The sequence below is a fragment of the Syngnathoides biaculeatus genome, chromosome 2 (genome assembly GCF_019802595.1).
Source record: "Syngnathoides biaculeatus isolate LvHL_M chromosome 2, ASM1980259v1, whole genome shotgun sequence".
NCBI lineage: Eukaryota > Metazoa > Chordata > Actinopteri > Syngnathiformes > Syngnathidae > Syngnathoides > Syngnathoides biaculeatus.
The window spans coordinates 4,857,045-4,877,824 of NC_084641.1; the positions used below are offsets into that span (position 1 = coordinate 4,857,045).

The 20,780-nt window shown below is 44.6% G+C and overlaps 1 protein-coding gene across 3 annotated transcripts in view; it reads left to right on the forward strand.

Annotated features, from left to right (window-relative positions):
• The first annotated feature begins 381 nt into the window (after positions 1-381).
• Positions 382-20,780, forward strand: part of nckap5l (NCK-associated protein 5-like) — a 38,765-nt gene continuing 18,366 nt past the window's right edge. The window contains exons 1-3 of one of the 3 annotated variants that reach the window (XM_061828118.1): positions 382-1,350; positions 1,463-1,596; positions 20,601-20,683. In XM_061828118.1, the coding sequence (XP_061684102.1) occupies positions 1,226-1,350; positions 1,463-1,596; positions 20,601-20,683 (342 nt within the window). In that variant the 5' untranslated portion in view covers positions 382-1,225. The remainder of the gene's footprint in view (positions 1,351-1,462; positions 1,597-20,600; positions 20,684-20,780) is intronic. The other 2 variants (XM_061828135.1, XM_061828127.1) reach the window with 2 other exon arrangements.

Below are 20,780 nucleotides of genomic sequence, written 5' to 3' on the forward strand. Positions count from 1 at the left end.
TTAGTGCCTTTCTAATTTCCTCCTTACCATTCATTGCCACTTCCTGGTCCACAACACTTGCTTCTTCTACTCTTCCCTTTCTCTCACTTTTTTCTTTCAGCAACTCCTCAAAGTATTCTTTCCATCCATCCAGCACACTACTGGCCCCAGTCAACACATTTCCATCTCTATCCTTAATCATCCTAACCTGCTGCAAATCCTTATCATCACTATCTCTGTCTGGCCAAACCGTATCGATTTTTTTCTTCTTCTTTAGTGTCCAACCTGCCATACATGTGTGGATGTTCCTTCTATGAAGATGAATCAAAGAAGTAAGGCTGCCTGTTTTAAATACAAAGCTGTATTTACATGATATAAACAAATAGACAGAGGGGAAAAGAAGTGGAAGAGGAGACACGAGGGTTAGGTGTCCTAGTGCTTTTTGCAGGTCTCCACACCATCTCTGAAGCCAAATATCCCCAAAACAGATTAGAAGGTACTTCAGTTAGATTCAGTCCATTTTTGTGGTCAGGACATTGCTACCAGCTACCCAGCCAGATGTTAATGGCTGCTTGGGAATCTGCTTGAATAAGGCTAAGAAAGGCTTGCAGCTTTTCACAAGGCTAGACATCTCAGAGAAGTTACACCAAAGTTATGGAACAATAAAAGAATGCATCATAAAGGAAAGCCTTTAATTAGAAATGTGTATACTGTATAAGTAATTCTGTCAACTCATATGGCTCGTTTGACCTTTCCCACCTCTACCTTTGACCTCTGAGGCATCGTCATGTATTCTAATAAGGTAAATAATGAACCGCGAAGATGCGGGGGGGCTTCCAGTAATTACGTTTTAATCACGCACCAGTCCTTGATTTGGTATTGCTCCGATTTCATTTTCTGTAGGTACTTGCTCAAAATGGCAATTTGCAATAGATGTTTTGCTAGTCGTTCACAGAATAAACAAAAAATAAAAAGCTGTTTTACGAAAACACATACTCGTCACATGAATTGCAAACGAAAGGAAAAAATGATTTAGCTGTTTGTAATTGCGAAACAAAATGAGTGCTAAACGAGGTGTGGCACATGCTAGAAGGACGTGGAGTGCATTCGTTGCACAATGCTAAAGATGGATGCTGTAAAATGATTTTGGTTTACGCTGGTATTTGCTAGAGTTATGTTTAGCAGCACAAAAATAAAACGAAATAAATAAATAAAAAATTGGGGGCGGGTGAAGCAGAATCATGCAATGACATCATCACTTTTCTTCAAGCCAAACACTGAGGAGCAGGAGAAGGAGAAGGAGCTGAGAAATGAGCCCAGCGCGCTCTCCATTTCAGGCCGAGCCGTGTCGAGGACCTCCGACAAAATGAGGTGAGGGCAACCGCTGCCACCCGCTTTTTACCACTTGGTTACCAGGCCGAGTGGGCCGCCGCCGCCGGTGCGCATCGTGGGGAAGGCTTGGATTCGAAGCCGCTTGTCGCAGCTTGCAGGCCGTGGGCGGAACGGCTAGTTGGGAGGACTGGACTGGACCATACTCGACTGGAGTGGACTGGACTGGACTGCACTGGAGACCCTCCCGAGTTTTGTTTTTGACAGCATCTGGCCCACGTCGTAGAGGTTTGTGAGAAAGGCCCAGGTTCCGGTTCGTTTCAGAATTTGTCGGGAAGACGAAGGGCAGCGTGTGCGCGTGCGCGTTCGGATGGCTCGAGGACCGCTTGACACCTTTTTTCAACGCTCGAGTTGAAAGGAACAACCCCGGAGTTGACCGTGCATCGCTGCCGACTTGTGATCCAATCAAGGGATCAATTAAGGCCCAAATGCAAAAGTGCAGCTATGAAGCTATTCCGGCTTTCTCAACTTCAATCGAAACAAGACATACATTTGACATCGTTGAAAACAGCCCCATTGGGTTTCCATTATGCTTGGTGGTTCCAAAGTAGGGCGCCAAAGTCAAAATCTGGTGACAATCCTGAGTTAGCGCTTCAAATAAATGTTAGGTTTACAAATGAAGGTTAAGCTTTCAAGCCAGACTTATTTATTGCACTTTCCTCAAAAGAGGAGATCCATCACCAGCTCGTGATCAAACTTTATCTGGTTGAACATGACAGTGTTGATTTTTGTGTACACAGTTGTCATTATGCTCCTCGGCGCAGTGTCATCGCTTTGAAAATGATTTGTTTTCAAAGACGACTTTCTTGACTTATAAAAAAGTGGTTGACAACTTGGCAGCATCTTGAAATTGGCCTGGCGGAGTGTCAGACGGATCCGTGCTTAAAATCGTTGGATAGACGACGCCACGCTTTCATCTCGCAGGGAGTGTAAGCCAAACCCAAGCAGGAAAGGAAGCTGCACATTTTGCTTTTATAGTGGCGAAGCTCTGAGATCAACACAAATGGGCCTGGGAAACCTGGCCGGGTTGGTTTGAGGAAGACCATCTCATCCACGCCATATAGAAAGAGGACCACCAAAAGTCCATTCAAGAAAATTGGATTGAAAAGGAGACTTCACACAAAAAATTAGGGTTTCAAATGAGGGAGTGAGGCTTAGACAGTGTCAAATTGGTAACCTTTAACAAACCTGTCAAGCACACTAGACGTCTTCACGGTAGCGTTTCAAGACAAGATTAGGATTTCAATTTCCAATAAGAAACTTTGATTAGACTTTGCACTCATTTTAGCGGCCTGATCGGTATTGGCGAATATGGGCCATTTTATGATGATCAGCTGATCGGCTTTATTGTCATAAATAGCCGATCCGATCAATGACGTCATTGATTGGCTCCACAAAAAACATTAACCCCGCGTTGCCATCGTGCACAGTGTATTTGAATCGAAAAGCTAGATCATTTTTGCCCTTGTCATGTGTCTTTTGACGTAGCACTGTAAATGTCCCATGCCATGTTGGTGGCATGGGACTACGGTGGCCTGGAAGTACAAAACAATCCCCCTCTTGTACATGATTGGCTCCTGCCAAAGAGTAGGCAACAGAGATGGAGCAAAATATCTGTCTGAAATCGTGATTGGATATATTTGGACAACCTGAACAGGGAGTTCGACCGGGAGAGTGTTGCCCTAAGCCTGATGAAAGATCTGCACGAGAAGTGTGGCGGGGGTGTGGATGCTCTGTCGAGCTTCCCTCGTGTGTGCGTGGACACGCGTTGAAGCGTGCAGGTCGCCATGGTTACACACAGCAGCTGCTCGGCAAATATTTTTCGTTGGTGTGCAGTGACCATCCATCTGTCCATTTTCTGTAGCTCTTGTCGTCACGCAGGTCGCGGGCGTGTTGTCGCCTGTCCCAGCTTTCTTTGGGCGAGGGACAAAGTACTGTACACCCTGAACTGGTCGACAGCCAATCGCAGATTGTTTTATTTCTTAAATTCAAATTAGGCTTAGGGTTAGGCAGACTATTTTCTTGTCAAGAATTTTTTTCAGTGAGGCAATTTCAAACAATACACCCCCCCACACACGTTTCTGTTTAAAATTAGCATTTCTTGTAAGTATATAATAACAGAAGTTATTCATTTAAAAAAAGCACAAGGTCTGTTGTGCAACTCCTCTTGCACAGTTTTAGGGTGTGATGAGATAATGCAGTCAGTTCTTGGCTCTGCGTTGAAAGAGCTTAGACCAGACTAACTAAAATGAAATTAAAATAAAGACCCCTTGATAGAAAAGACAATCACTTAATCAAATTTTTGGCCGACTTTGCCCTTGCCATCATTTCTTTTTTACTTGACGCGGAATGTCTTGCACTTGAAGATCTGATGCTTGTCCACTGGCCACGTCTCTCTTTCTCTCTAACTCTCTCACACTCTCCCTCTCTCTCTAAATCACTGAGCAAAACTTTCCCTTGACAAGCAAACACCCTGAATGAAGTGACGTGATCCTCTACTTATCTCCATGGCAATAAAGTGGACATAAAGTCTCCACAAATGCAGCTTAGCCCTCCGCGGGGCTAAGGTTACGCTAGCAAGTCGCTGTAAGCTTAACGTCAGTGACGGGCACGACGTTCATCTTGGCTTTTCCAAATGATTGTGTCTCGCTCGAGAGACGTCGCGTCTCAGTCTGAAACGATCATGCACTTATGGACTTTTGTCTTCTTTTCTCACATTTGTCTTCTCTGACGTCGTTGCGATCTTCACTTTCTTCTTTTGATGTGTTAATCGGCGGCATTGTTGCCCTTTATTTCCGGCTCCTTGAATCTAAGGCTTCCGCCACCACCGATTGAACTTTCCTGCCATTAGCTGAGGAGGTCCCGTATAGACCAGTAGGATAAAACAAGGAGGTCTGGCAGTGAGTTAGTTCATTAAGTGGATCCTCGAGCATTTTTTCAACTTGAAACTTTCAAAATAATTGATTCATCACTTGATTAATTTTTTTCTGCATCAGATTTCATTTGTAATTACCAATCGATTCTGGTTTAGGTTCGTTAGAAAATCGAGAAAAATCTTGTTCATTGATTTCCTAAGCACAGTCACTTACATTTGAAAAATGTGCAGGTGTGGTCAGTCATGCCCGCAGATATAAAGTTACGGGTGTGTTTAGGGATGGAATCTCAAGACCTCAAAATAACTTACTGAGTTATACCCGAGTATGTAGTTGTTACCTCATACCATAATCATAATTTATTGACACTGCACAGACTGAGACTGACATTTTTAAAGAGGTCAATAGACATTCAATTTCAAAACTAAGTATTCATATTATCAAATCATTTTATTTCATCTTGATGTATTGTTATAATCTGATCTATTGTCAATCCATTGATGAAAGGTAGCAATAGATTGTCTATAGCTACCTAAAGCATAGAGAGGGGAAAAGTTTTCAACTTCAAAATAACGCAGTACCACGGGAGAAAATGACTGTTTGCATTTCGATATATGGACAGATTCGTCTAATGTTAGAATTTAGATCAAGTCAAAGTAAATCACAATCTCATACTTGTTACAGTTAGATACTGAAACTTACTTACTATCTACTTTTCAAGCACCCAGCTTGGGTGGGCTGGTGCACCCCCCCATCGCTATGACGGCCCTAAATAGGAGGCCAGCTTGCTAAAACGTGCCTTTATGTGGGTGCGATCGACGTGTTGGCCACACCTGAATCAAGCGACGAGATGGATGATAGTCTAATGTCTTTGTTTTTTTTTTTTTTTTTTAAGCACACTGTCACAGAATCAACCAAAACTGCCCCACGATCGACGCATTGAGCACCCCTGGTGTAACTGGATTTCCTTTGACATGGCTCATTATATTGATGACTTTTGACGTAAATGCGCTCGCAGTACGTGAAGCAGCTCGGAACATGTGGTTTTGGCCTAACTTCCGTACATGCTCTGTACGGTTAACTTGCATTTCCTGTTTCCGGGTGAATAATGATCGTTTAGGAGCAGATTTGCTTTGTTAACAATGTTTATGTAATAAACAAATAAATTAATGTCAAGACTACACAAAATAAGCGACGTCTTTCAGTAACTTTTTTTTTTACTTTTCTACTCGTAACAAATTTTACACGCATGATTTTTCGTGCGCGACTGTGCAGATCTGCGAGTGCAATGGCGCGAGAGCGTGATCTCGCCGGTCAAATGTGAGGAACTGAAGCAGATGATTACAAGTGTCTTATTTTTGAAAAAACAAAACAAAAACATCTATATTCTGCGTTCATGGAGAACGACAGAAATTGCAGAATGTTTCCTGTTGAAAGGCTAAAATTTCAACAATTTGGACCATTTAACATTACACAAGGTCTATAAACGATACTTCATTTATCCCAATAGTTGTTGACTAATCCTTACTTGTTGCACTTGAAGTGAAATGATGAGTGACGATTTGCAAATGATAACTGAAAAACATCATCAGCTGGTTGGTTTTTGGCTGGAATCGCTCTTGTAGCTGACAACATCAAACAATTCTCCGAAGGCCTCTGATGGCAAAAAAAAAAATCCATTGCGTCATCATTCTCCATGCTGTCTGGTTGCTGTTCCTTCATCTTGTTGCTGTTCCTGTTTTTCTGCCTCGTTAGACACCAAAATCTCAAATCGGTCAACTTTCCCTCTCACTATATACCTCTTTTTTTATGTTGGTCTTCAGATGTGGAGATTGAAAAGAGGTACAACCGCCGAGTAAGGCCGAGAAAGTTTAATTTTTTTTCAAATGTTCAGCCTAAAAGTGTAAACCTGAAACAAATGGTATTTGCCGTTTCCTCTGCACAGCTGTTGTCCAACAGGCATACCACTTCCTCTCGCCTGCCAACTCAAACGATTCAAAATGCCTTATCATGTTCATCACCTCACTGGCCACAAATAATCTCCATGACGCCCACACGCCAGTTGGACTTTTTTATGCCGCGTTAATAGATTCTTAAGAAGCCAAGACACATACGTACAGGGAACCGAGACCTGACCTCATGGGCCTGCCGACTAATTGGCGACCTGATGGCGACTCAAGTCTGCTAGAGATGAGCCTTGTTGCCAGGAAGTTGTGGTGAATTTGAGCGTGTTCCATTTCATTGAGCGCCTTTTGACAACTCTTCTGTTTGCTTGCTAGAGAGGAAAAGCTTGACGTGGCATAATGTCACACAAAAAAGGAGCCCCTCCAGTACGACAACAGCCAGCCACTGTATAAAATAAATAAAAGCATATACTGAGAGTCACTGAGCAATGAAAGGTTACGGTGATGTTGGAAAGCTGCTACAATGACATTTGTGCAAATGATGCAGAATCCTCTGGCAGTTTAGGATCGGGTTGGGAACGATAAACCGATCCAATCGGATGTCTGTTGCTAAAGGCGAGAGATACGACTGTATCGATAGGAGACACTGTTGTCGATCCAAAATCCGCCAGTAATCCTTAGATACATCGGTATCTGTAGGGCTGCGGACAACAGACTTGAGTGGTCTCGCACTGTGCGCTGCAGGTAACATTATGTTCAGCAGTGCTGGATACTGGCGAAATTACTCGTTTAACTCCCTTTCTCCAAAGCAACATGGCCTCTTTACGCTCTCGCATTTGCACGGCCGACATCACCCGCATTGCGTCGTGATACCGATGTTCGCTAGCGCCTACACGAGGGAGTTAGCTGGAAGAGCTGGTGACCAGAATGTGTCGGCTCAAAGAGGATTTTGCATGTTCTTGTCTTAGTTCCAGCAGCGTGAGAGTCCTTAAGAGTAGGGGGCTCCCGATGATTTTTTTTTTTTGTTGCAGTTGGAATTTGCCCATTTTTGTGGAAGCACTGAATCAGACTGGCATGGATGAACACCGAAGCGATTCAACGAGTGCTGTATAGAACACCCCCAGTCCCTTTCATTGCAGGTTTGAAACAGGATAGCATGTCACACAGTTTCAGAGATTTATTGAATATTGGTGTGAAGACTGGAGTGAGCTGATTTGCGACAGGATGGCGACACGATGTCTGCGCCTTCTGCTTTGTTGATCTTTTGTTGTTTAAAGACATGTTTCACGTCCTGTTTGTGGATGGCAACGTAGAAAGGGGGATGTGATGGGTGGTCAGTGGTGCGGCTGGGTGTGTGCGAGTTGTGAAATTTTCCTTTTGAAATCTGCACTAGAAGGAATTTATGTTATCAGCCATTCCTTGATTGTTCTCCGCATGGGGAGATGATCGCTTGTAGCTGGTTCGTGATTATGAGCCACACCATAACTTTGAGCCAACTGTTTCCCCAGCTTTTCTGCATAATTTGACTTTGTGATGTTTATTTCTGTACTCAGCGGATTTCTTGAACGATTGTTCAGGACTCTGTTCCCACTCCGATAGGTGTCCTGTTTAACTTGGAGAAGTTGTTGAAGTTTAGTGGTGAAATATGGCTTGTAGTCAATAGAAGACACTGAGACACTTGAACTCCTCCACATGGGGCAGGATCTCTTCCCTAACCCAGAGAGGGTTCTGACAGGGGATTCTTCCAGACATTACCAGCAGACCCTCACAATACCTTTGGGCCTGCCAGGTCGGACCGACATCGACACCCTGCCGACTCACCACCAGGTAGTGATTAGTCGTCAGCTCCGCTCCTCTCTTCACCTGAGTGTTCAACCAATACGCCCGCAAGTCCGATGAAAGAGTCAAAATATCAATCATCGAACTGCAACTTATGGTGTCCCGGTGCCATGTGCACATATGGACACCCCAATGCTTGAACATGTTGTTTGTTATTGACAATATGTGATAGCACAGAAGTCAAATAACAGAACCCCGCTCTGGTTCTGAATCGGGGGGCTCTCCTCCCAATCAAGGCCTTCTGTGACTCACTGACGTTGCCCATGTGAGCATTGAAGTTCCTCATCAGAACGATGGAGTCCCTAGCGGGAGCGCTCTCCAACATCGCCTCCATGCTCTTCTTTCACACGCGACTTCCTGGAGGTGGAGTCGTCCACGGGAAACGCAAAAGCAATGCTGCTTCTTCCTTTGACGCGCGAGCACGTTACAATGAACTCTTCAAGCACGGCGTTCCAACTAATAGTAAGGATGGGTGGCGGAGTGAGCGGCAAAAGGCCTTTTGTCTCCGTAGTCATCCACCGCGGCTTGCGACGGATTCAGGCCAACTACGTGAGCAAGCTCCTCTCGTTCCTGTTCAGCTGGGGACCCTCGGAAGGAAAATCCTTCGCTGTCCCGTTGAGCCTTGGCGCACATCGCTGTGCACTAGCGTCCAATAAGCTTCAATTCGTGGGTTTTCAAGTCGTCAAAAATGAGAACGCTGCATTAAGCCCGACAAGCAGTGGTGGAAAGTAACCAGTACGAATGCACCAACATCCATGTTTCAGGTATCTTGACTTAACTCGATTATTTATTTTTTGAAATAATTTTTCTTTGTCAAAATATGCTTGTTACTTTTTTCAACCTCCGTGATAGCCTGGAGTAGGAAAGATGTGAAACTGAAGGAATGTCAGGTGCAATTTAGAACTTGAGGACTATGAGGTGAAGAAACTGGGTGAGGAGCAACATGGGAGAACATTTACAAGGGGGTATTTTGGAGAAGGCAGGAGAATTATTTGATTGTCTGTCCAAAAATCGAACGCTTGCTGGCAAGTGGGTTGGATCTTGAGCTGGCCTAAAAACCTCCATGTGAAAGACAGCCAATCGGATTTGACCTTTCACCACTCCACTTTGGTTTGCAAGTTGTGGGAGTAAACAGAAAGCCGCGCCTCCTCAGCTGACCCGGCCCGTAACAAAATCAAAACACCCCGTCTGACTCGGCCGTTGTCATATGTCGCACACGGCGTGGGCGGCGGCTGCTCCTCGCCCCGACCACTGAGGCGGCCCCAGGGCCCTGCTCGGTCCCGACGTCGATCTTGTGGCGCTGTCGCCAGAACGGCCTAGAACAATTCTATTGATTAGCTAATGTGAAAGGTGTGTAGTAGCCCTCAAAGCCAGGCAACACCGTTTGTTCGTTTGAAGAAATACAGCTACGCAAGTGATTATGTGGAAAGCAAAAAAAAAAAAAAAAAAACACATGCGCAATTAGTTCAGCCTGTCACTGACTGCACAGCACAGTTAGCATTAGCAATTGGCCACTCACTGCCTGCGGTGAGCAACCATTATTCAGGTGGTTTGTAAAAAGGCAAAAGTACTTAATGTGTACTGTCATGAAAGATGATGCACATTTGAAAGTTGCAATAATGTTTAGAAGTGACGTAGCATTATAACTGGGGAATGATCCTGTTTGATTCTGGTTTTAATTCTGATTGACAGCTCAAGGTGTCGTTATTGTCCCTGAGGGGGGATTTTGTTTTCTGTCTTGTATGCCTCCAAAAATACTCAGTACTTCAAACCAATTGAGTGAAAATAGTTACTGCATTTTTTTGGTTTATTTTATTGGCCTTATTTGTTTCCTATTACCCATCCATTCATCCTTCCATCTTCTTAGCCGCTTATCCTCACAAGGGTCGCGGGGAGTGCTAGAGCCTATCCCAGCTGTCAACGGGCAGGAGGCGAGGTACACCCTGAAAAGGTTTCCAGCCAAATACAGGGCAGACAGAGACAGACAACAGTCACACTCACATTCACACCTAGGGGTAGTTTAGAGGCTCCAATTAATGTATGTTTTATGGATGTGGGAGGAAACCGGAGCACCCGGAAAAAACCCACCCAGGTACCGGGAGAACATGCAAACTCCATACAGCCAGGTCCGGGATTTGAACCCCGGTCCTCAGAACTGTGAGGCAATGCCCTAAAAAGATGTGCTATCGTTACCGCTGACTGTTATATTTTTCACATTTTATTTTACTTGCCTTATTTTTTTAGTGTGCTAATATTGTGTTGGAGTTACAGTTTGAAATATTGACAATGAGAAGAGTTGTTAACAAAATACGTTAATATGTTTAACTCGTCTCTGGCTTCTTTAGTAATAAGTACAGATGCTTTAAAACTGGCAATTTAAAAAAGTTTAAAAAACATTTTGAAAATGCTGACAATAATTGAGATCAAACTATTTCACCCTTGTGAGGATAAGCAGCTTAGAAAATGGACATGGACTGTGGAAGTGGAAAAAAAAGGGAGAAAATTCCTTTCATCATTTTGCAAATCTCGAGGAACATGTTGATTTAATGAGGATTTTTTTCTTTTATTATTGTCCCAAAGGATCAGAGCGGGCGTTTGTAAGGTTTTGGAGTCAACGGGCATTGTCAGTGTCTAAATGTTTCTGCATTAAGTTAAAAAACCAGCACTGGAGCAAGAATGTCTGCGAAAGTCGCTTTTGTCTGAGCAGGCGGGCTTCCTGCCTCCGCTGCCGCTTTTGGGCCGGAAATATTGTTTTGTCTTTCCCGCGAGGGCCTCGTCGCTGTTGACGTCGCCGAAAACCCCGTTGAATGTGGGACGTTTCCATACTGGACCGACTGGGTTGACTGCCGTCGGCTTCAGACAAGTGCCGGTCATGTGACTGGCCCGAGGACGTCTGACAAGGGAGACTCTCCTGCCTAATTAACCTCCAATTAGCTACTTCTCAGCTTTCGCACGGTTATGGAAAAAAATGAAGCAACCACTACGAAATAATCAATTTTCTCACATTCAGCGATTGATAAGGGTATGTTTGAGCAAAATAAACATTTTTCATTTTATCTTATAAACGACCGAGAGGGCCACAAAGGTAATAATAATAATAGTCATAATAACAATAATAATGCATTATTCTTACAGTTCATCCATAAAGTATTTGTAGCGCTTCACTTTTTGTTCACATTTTATGTCGAAGCCTCCTTCCAAAATGGGCTAATTTTTTTTTTTTCCCCCTCAAAAAATTCTACACAAAACACATTTTTTTAAACAAATTTGAAAATGTATTAAGAATAAACAAGCTCAGAAATTACATGTACATAAGTATTCAGGCCGCCATGAAGCTCAAAATTGAGCTCAGGTGTCTCAAGGCAACCCGATTGGAGTTTACCCAAAGCCACCTGAAAGACTCGCAGGCCATGAGAGAGAATATCCTCTGCTCTGATGAGACAAAGATTGAAGTATTCGGCGTGAGTACCAGAGATGATATTTGGAGCAAACCGGGCACAGCTCGCTCATCAGACGACATGCACAATCCCGACATTCAAGCGTCATGTCGCTGGGATGTTTTTCAGCGCTAGGAACTGGGAGAGTAGTGAGGATTGAGGGATGGACAAAAGCAGTGTACAGAGACGTCCTGGACAGCTCTGCGAATCTCCTCCACTGGCCCGAACGTTAATCCGATCCAACATTTCTGTCCGACCTGGTGGATCTTGAGAGGTGCTGCAAAGAGGAATGGGCGCAACTTTCTGAAGATTCAAAGAGACTTGCGGCTCTAAGTACTACCAAATGTCGCTGAAATCACAAGCCGAAGTTTGTGTAAAGTGTATCAAGCCATGTGATTACAAAAAAAAATGGTGAGAAGCATCCCCATTTCCAAAACATGTTTACCGTGTTAAAGTCAAAGACGCTAAATTATCCGGACTTGAGAGTGGCGGCCAGTTCAGGGTGTCCCCCACCTCTGGATCGGCTCCAGCGCGCCGGCCACTTGAGGGAATTGCTGAATGGATAGAAAAAGTGCTTTCGCTTTCTTTTCCATATTGCACGTTTGAGCTGGCATGGGTTCTGCTTCCCTCCCACATTGAGCAGCTCAAACCAGGATGTCTTCCTGTTGCCGTGGCATCAAGTCTTTCTGTCGGACTGTGTGTGTGTACGGGTGTCTTTTTACCATCTGATGTGGGTTCATTCATAACTCTTCGTTGTTGCAGGCAAAATCAACTACAATCCCCGTAATCCTTCATTCAACCTCAACCAGTTTACAACACAAAATTTGGTTGACATGTCTGTCGTGAGTAGATTTCCAAAAAGTCTCAAAAGGTGGTTACACATGTCCCTGTGCTGCATGGGTTTTCTCTGCATACTTTGGCAAACGTGCAAACACGGAACGGGAAGGCTGCAGCCCGGATTGAAACCCCAGACCTCGAAATTGTGGGTTAGGCTCAGAGCTCGCCCACCGTGTAGCCGTCTAGTCTTCAGTGACACTTTTGTGCATTGTTATTTGGATTGTGGGAGTGAGGCCGAGTACCCGCGGAAAACCCACGGAGGGATGTGGAGAACATGGAGAGAGACAAACTCCGAACCTCAGTGATGCAAGGCATTTGCGTTTAGTGCTTGGCCATAGGCTTGCGGCTCTTGTGCCGTTGCCATTGGAAATGATCTAATTTCACTTTAGGGATCTTCAGAATAATTTATTTTCTACAAAGTGTATCTTTGTTCAAGTATCTATGCCAGTGCCATATGGTGACAGGTCAATCAATGACATGCTCTTCAAATAGATGGCAGAAATGACATGATTACCATGTGTATCCACTTTTTATGATGTGTTTAATGATGTTTGTAACATTCGTTCAAATGGGTGCCTCAGCTTAATAAAGCTTGGGAAACGCTCGACTCAGCCACGCTGAATGCGAAATTTCGAACTGAAAAAAATATGCAATAATTAATCCGTTAACAGATAATTTATCAACTGTTAAAACAATCTAAAACTGTTTTGATAATTGATTTCAGACTACGCCGATGTGTGTGTGTGTGTGTGTGTGTGTGTGTGTGTGTGTGTTCATTTCAGGCTTGCTTGAAGTATTTTCACGTACTTTTAATATCTTACTGCTTGTGAGCAGGAAATAAAACGTTATGTACCCCAGCAAGTTAGTGCTAGCACTAACGCTTGAGCGTAAACATCCCGGCGTGATGTCAAATTGTGCTCTATAGGTTCCGTGTGTATGTGTGTGTAAAGTAATATAATACAATAAAGTAGTTCAACTACAGCAAGTTATCTCCCATTATTTCTACCCATTTGTAATGCTAGTTTGGTCTGAGTGATTAAAATACATAACCTGACTAATTACCACCTTTATGAAGCGAGAGCACATATTTTACAATTGGAAAATCTCTCGGCACACCATAAAACAAAAATACCACAAAAAGTAGCTACACAGTAATTACTGTATGTACTTCCTCCCATCTAATAGAAGAGCATTTATTTGTTCTGTCTGTCACTATGGCTCACTTGAATAGATGGAACAAATATACATTATTTCTTGCAAATGAATAATATTTTGAGACGCTACCTAAAATCTGATCATTTCCGACTGCAGGTAGACTAATGTGCCACGGTACACTCCTTTGGAATCCCTGGACTACATTAAGATGGTTAGTACACATCGCTCCATCTTGTGATCGGTTATCGTTTCTTTTAGACTATGATCGGACCCAAAAATCCTGACCATGTAAAACCTAGTTGAGAGACATTGCTGAACTTCTGTTGTCCAACTCCTCAGAATTTCAGAGACCGGCGTTGACTCGGTTCAGCACTCGACAGCCTTGCTTCATCTTCCGCGTGTAGCACACAACACATACACTTAAGGGAAAGTACTTAACTGTTTTATATGTTCGCAACCTAGGTATGAAGCTAAGGAGCTAACATGTGAACCAACGAGCTCGCGAGCTCAGGAGGTAAACGACATGAGATACTCCAACGATGATGTTTTAAACGGCAGCCCCTTTCTAATTCTACGTAATTGTTGTTACAATTAATCCCCAATTAACACAAACACAAGAACATGAACTGTTTATTAAGTGAAACCTCAGCGGCACACATACGCGAGTCACATGTGTGCTAGAACTTATCGTGCGCGACCTATTCGGGCAAAAGGCGGGGTACGCCCGGCACTGGTCGCCAGCCAATCTGTTGGCAACATACAACTGAACACATTCACACCTACAGTACAGGCAAATTCGAGTCAAGTTAGCGTTCATGTTTTTGGGATGTGGTATGAAACCGGAGTATCCAAAGAAACTCCACACACTCAAGGTCAGGTTAGAACCCCTGTCCAAAGAACTGTGAGACAGATGTGCTAACGGTGCTGCTGGCAGGGGCTTCCGTTTCATGATTTCAGAGGCGTGAAATAAATTTTTGGGAATATATGTCGTTATGATAAAATCGCGATAGGCCTACCTACTGCTTGAGGCGAATTTGCTAACCAGCCGCACGTCACGCCGCCCGTTGACAATCCACTGATCACAAAAGTGATCCATAGAAACAATCCTCTAAGCGAAGAGTTTTTTTTTTTTTTTTTAACCCTGGTGCGCTGGACGGATATCCTCTGTGTGTCTCCCTCTGCCATTCCTTTGTGCTCTCCACATAGGGGTCTACCCCGCCACAACAACCTCCTCCCCTCTTTACCGCCTGCGCTGGCGGCTGCAGGGTTAATGTTTGGCAGAGGCAGGAGTTGTAAGGGGGAGGGGAAGGGGGAGGGCGGGCGAGCCAGCGAGGTGGTGGGGGCTGGTCCACAGCTGTTGTAGCAGGCAGACCGCGCCGGCTATGAGCAAGCCTTCTCGCTCGTCCTAGAACAACGGGAGACACGTCCGCCTCTCCGGACCCACGCCCGGCGTCGGTCCCCGCTGACAAGCGGCTTCCTCGCTCTTGAGCGCTGGACAGGAGAAAGACGGTCCTCTCATCCCAGGAATGCCAGCTCACGGCTTCGGTGACTTATTCCACGCTGCCGGCAAAAGATCTCGGCCGCAGACCCGATGACAGGAAACGCGGCGGCCGCAGAGGTGAGCTGCGCATTCAGTTTCTACTAGAGGTCACACATCTGCGCTGTAGCTTTGATGTGCGTGTGGCGTTTCTGAGACGGGGTGACAGCGGCCACCCGTTTCAGTCCATTTGAGAATGAGCCACGCATGTAGGCTTGTTTTGCTTGGAGCCGACAAAGCGTCGTAAAACGTAACAAGATGCTGTTATATGAAGTGTGTGTTTGTGCACGAGACACTCAACGATACGCTTCCTCCTCCGTGTACGTGATCCCTCCCAGTCCCTTGTACGCAGCCAACATCCAGCCTTTGAGGAGCTCCCTTCCCCCAACTGCCCCCCGCCCCCACCAACCCAAATATTGCTTGTGTACCATTCGTCTCGGTCGGCGTAGCCAAACATCAGACAGGAAGCCTTGCAACCCCCCCGCTCTCCCGCATCCTCACATCTCTTTGATATTCATCCCACCCAAACTTAAGCGTGCAGACAATGGTGGCAGCCGAGTGGCGCGTCTGACTTTGGCCTACATTTTCTTCAAGGGAAGATTCCCCCGATTTGCGATCCGTGGGAGGCTCGTGCTTGCGTCTCATTGTTTATGTCTTTCCGACACGCCGGGAGTGGCGGCTGCTCCACGTTGGCAGAGGGGAAGGATGGCGTCTGAGCAATCTTGATGTAGCTCAGCAGGCCTGCGCCAAATCCTCCGGAGTTCCACCGACATGATGTAAGAAGCTTTTGTCGCCTTCGAATATTTGTTGTCCTCATTCCATGAAACTCGCCAAACCTTCTTGGATATCTGCTCGCCATCTGCGGCCTGGATTGCCGACGGTGCAGTCGATGAGGCGTCAGTTGAGGTTTTGGGGTGAGGCGGCGGGGCGCCTTTGTGACGATACGGCTCACGGTGCGAGGCCGTCTTTGTGTCCGGTAGACCAGGTGTAGCAAGATCTTCTCAAGTTCTATTAAAACCCAGACTGGGAGGGCAGAAGCTCAACACTTGTAATCCCATTTCGCTTTGACATGAGCGCCGAGGATCAGGCGCAGCTCGCCCGTTGTCGCGTATTGGAAACAAGGACTTAAGGTGCCAGCTTGATGCGCAAACAAATCACAGATGATGGGTGGAAAATGTGCCAGTGTCCCATTGAGGAATGTCGACCGGTCATCGGGTTGGAAAGGGAATCCCAGCTAGGGTTCCGTAAGGCTGGGCATTTTCAGGTATTGTACATTACCAGAAAGTTTCATGTAACTTTCCATTGGAAATTCAAGACTGGAATCTTTTCGTGGAAACTATGACAATTAAAGCACAGCAAAGCAAATTTATTTGTATAGTGCATTTCATACACAAGGTAACTTACTCAATGTGCTTTACATAATTAAAAGCATTTGAATACAACGAAAACATTTAATACAGGGAAAAAATAGATAAAAATGATAACACAAAATATATATATAAATAAAATGCACAAAAAAAAATTAAACTACGATTAATTTAATTAACACTTGGGGCTAACGTCACCTCAATTGGCAGCTTATTCCATTTGTGTGCAACATAATAGCTAAATCCTGCTTCACCATGTTTGCTTTGGACTCTGCGCTCCACTATTTGACCCGAGTCTGTAGATCTCAGAGCTCTGCCGGGTTTGTATTCTGTAAGCATTTTTTTCATGTATTCAGGACCTAAACCATTTAGCCAGTGTAAAGACTTTGGAATTGGAGTTGTATGCTCTGACCTTGTTGTTATGTTCAGAATCTGAGCTGCAGCATTCTCAATGAGCTGCAGGTGTTTAATGTTCTTTTTGGAGAGAGAGTGGTACCATTACAATAGTCAAGTTTACTTGAGATAAAAGCATGGATGAAATTTTCCTGGTCTGCTTGAGACATACAAGTCTTCACTCTAGATATATTCTTCAGATGGTAAAAGGCAGTTTTTGTGAAGTTTTTTTTCCTGTTTTTTAAATGAAATTTATTGCCAAGGTATTATATTAAAGCACAAAGCTTTTTATTTTTTCATGAGAAGGCAAATCACTGTAGGGAGATCTCAGTGCCGAACTGCCCCACCCCCACCCCCACCCCCAGTGCCACCCTACTACCCCCAATTCACCTGTGTTGTTGTTGCTGTTGTTGTAGACAGGCAATCACATTGATCAGTCAACTTCTAGTTCCAGAAATGCAGCCATGTTTGCACAACTCCATTAGTGGGAGCCGCTGTGCAGTTGAAGATAGGCTGCGGATCGTGAGGGCCTTGTCCGCATTTCGGGCACAGGTTGACGATAGTATTGTTGATACGAGCCATATAGTCATTGAGCATGCGGCTTTGTCCGGAGTGGCGTTGCGACAGTTTGGATCTTGTAGCCCGTGTAACATCGGTTTCGGTTTTGTCCACCTCGGGGGTTGGGTAGCCACCAAGGATGATGACCTGTTTATAGCCGGCCACCGCGTCTTCTACTGCCGTTCAGCGGAGCCCACATAGCCCGTCTCGGTAGGCTTGTTCGTCGAACACAGTGTCGGTGGGGATCGTTGTCTTGACGGTATTTGCGGATGTCATGGCGAAGTCGGCGCGGTTGAGGTGGTTCGTTTGACACCTGATGGCACGGGTATTTGGCGGCGTAGTAGTTACTGCCGGGCGAGTAGTTCTTTGTGTTGCTTCACTGGTAGGATTTTGGTGTCAGCATGCAGGTGGTCCACGTTAAACATGGCCAGGCAGCCGGTGGTGACTAAGAGGGACTGCACTTGTGCACCAGTGTACCTGCAGCTCACTCGGACCTTCAATTTTGGTTCACAACAGCCAAATGACAACAGGCCTTCGCTCAAAAACAAAGAGAATTTTGGCCACTCGTAAAACAAAGTACCGCTCATCTATGAAATTTGCTTGTTTAAGTCACATTATGATCAAAAATATATTTTCACCAACTAGATTTAAATTCCCATTGCCACAAATTCCTCTTGATTGTCATAAATTTAAACTTTCAAATGTGAGACTTGAAGGGATGCAGAGGAGAGTGGCTCCTGTGGTTTTTCAGGGGATGCAGGCGGTGTTTCTCCCCCTCGCGGTGACGTCGAACACGGACAGAGGTGCGGGCGCTTTCCTGCCTTCCAATCCAATCTGATCCGATCCACTTTATTTATAAAGGACAATTTAAACAAACGCAAGGTTCCCTGAGTGCTGTACAAACACACTCAAAAAATACAAAATAAGGATTAAAAAAATGAGATAAAAACTACATGGGTAAAATCAACATAAAATAAAATGAACTGCCTACACAACACATAAATCACATCAGACACGCTAACTGGTGTTGATTGCCAGGGTAAAATGATGGGCTTTAAGCAAGGAGTTCAAATGAATGGGACGGAGATGTCTTGTCTGATGTGGATTGTCTTTAAACGCAAATAAAAGTATTTTAAAATGAAGTCTAACACCAACAGGCAGCCAGCGAAGGGAAGCTAAAGTAGGCGAAATATGCTCGTGCTTTCCTGTGCCAATGAAAAGACAGGCCACAGCATTTTGAAGCTGTTATGGCAAAACAACAAAATATAATCTTTACTGTATTTTAATACTTGAACGGTGGTTTTGTGTGGGCTTTTTCAAATCTACTTGGTCGCTGAAGAGTGTGATGCAACGTGTGGTAACTGGGACAGCAATGATCTACAGCATGCGACAGCAAAGACGTAAATAACCCGAGTTGCATTTGAAAACTGTTTATCACGTTCACAAGATGAGCGCGCATCTCTTCTCTCACCCCATTTTCAATCTCCCTTTTCGAACAATTTCCCTGCACAAAATGGTCTAAAACAGCAAAGCAGGGGACAAGCACCGAAGATTCAAAACTGGGAGCTAAAATAGAAGGGACTTTATCGATGAAAAATTGAAGAAAGCTTTCATACACACCCTCGATTCCAACAGTCTGGTGGTCCATTCAAAGGAGAGTTGCTCACCTGAAAAATAACATGAAGCTTGAGGAGAATATCAGAAAAATAGTTTTTCTTAGCGTCTTTCTGAGTGGCTTTGTAATGACACCAGGAGTCTCTCAACAATGAAAATGACATCTAATTTATAATGAATACTTTTTCCACTTTCTCTCAGCTCTCTGACAGGCATGTTTGGAATCATGGGTTGTTTTATTCAGCCAGGGCTCAGACTCTGTTTGAGTTTTTGCCTTCTATTTTTTGAGCCCGTCACAATGTCCACACCAGCGTGACGCGTGTCAAGGAAGCAAGATTTCAGATTATCAGTGTCGTTATACACACTGACAGGTTTGGCGCATTTTTGACTCAAGGCTGTCAAGAAGTAAGCAGCCGGGGAAGTGTCGACAAGTAGGAGTGGTAGCGCAAACTTTGACTGTTTGACAGCAAACAGCAGCTTCAAATAGTACACGACCGGAGAAAAGAAAAATCTTCTCGCATCTCCAGATTAGAAACAGACAAACGATCGGGTAAAACAAGATCAAGTGTGTGAACACGTTCATGTGTACAAACTGGACAAAATTTAAAGAGGCGATGATACTTCGAAAGTCACTCGCTAATGGGCTCTTGGAGCAGCAAAGGTGAATTTTAAAGTTACCAACAATAAGAATACAGTCATATTTAGGCATAATATACGCCAAGAACATAGAGGAATCCATAAAAAAAGAGTTATAAAGTTTAAAGTTATATTTAGGGGTCTGATAGAGCACCGCCCACAACTCCTCGTGTGAATGTCCCAGTTCAAAATGACTCAGTTCAAAGCTGGCAGGAGATGACAGTGATATATGTTTGCATTTAAAATCTCTCTGAGAAAGAGTCCAAGTTCTTGCACCTTGGCCAGATTTCCAGGGACAAAATAGCAGCACTTGTCAGGTAAGCGTTCTGTGAAGACACAGGACTCACCACCACTCAACTGAGTCCTGGAGAAAAACAGAAAGCCCAGTTGCCGAATGTTTTACACCCAAGTGATCTGGTGTTAACTTTGCGGGACCAATATCTGACAAGGAAGCCCGACATAGAGGGCGCAGATAGTCCAGATTCTGAGGTGGTGGAACAAGAGTGCGTCAGAGGCAATTTATACAATTTATAGTGTCTCCAACGAATGCATGTTTTTGGGATGTGGGAGAAAAGCCCACACAGGCACGGGAAGAACATGCAAACTCCATACAGGCAGGCCAGGTTTCGAACCGCAGTCCTCAGAACTGTGAGGCCAACGCTCAAACGAGTCGCCCCACCATATGGGCTCATTAAATCAGTTCTTTAAAAAGATTGGTTGATTGAATCTTTGAGTTCTTTTTCATCATGTCATTCAGGTGCTTCCTCATTCCTTTAATGCTCCATCCTTGAGGTTCACATTTACTCAACATGTTCGCCGAAGTTGTTATAAGCTAGGACAGGTGTGGAGAAAACCTAAGCTAAATGATCACCTACTTAACTCTCGAACACACGGCTTCGCGTGTGAGTCGTAAACATGCGTCCAACCAGCTCAGCTTTATTGGGGAGAAGTTTTCTTACGCTGCGTTTGGGATGGCACGAGAAGAGGCCCCACTTGCATCTTCCTTTGTATTTGGGAAGTTTTTCTGCTTAAATCTTGTAACTCAACGAGCGAAAATTTTTTTTTTTTTTTGTCTTCCTCAGCTCGCTTCTGTCGTCGGGGGAGCGAGGCGCCTGACGGCTGTGTGAATCCTCCCCACAGCTCAAAAGGAGAGGGAAATCCACAGGTGCGTGTTGTGATGTCCTTCAAACGCCTCAAGGGTCATTTCGATCCTGTCTAATCCTTTTCCCCATGAATTGCTTATCCATGTAGTCCAGCGTCAC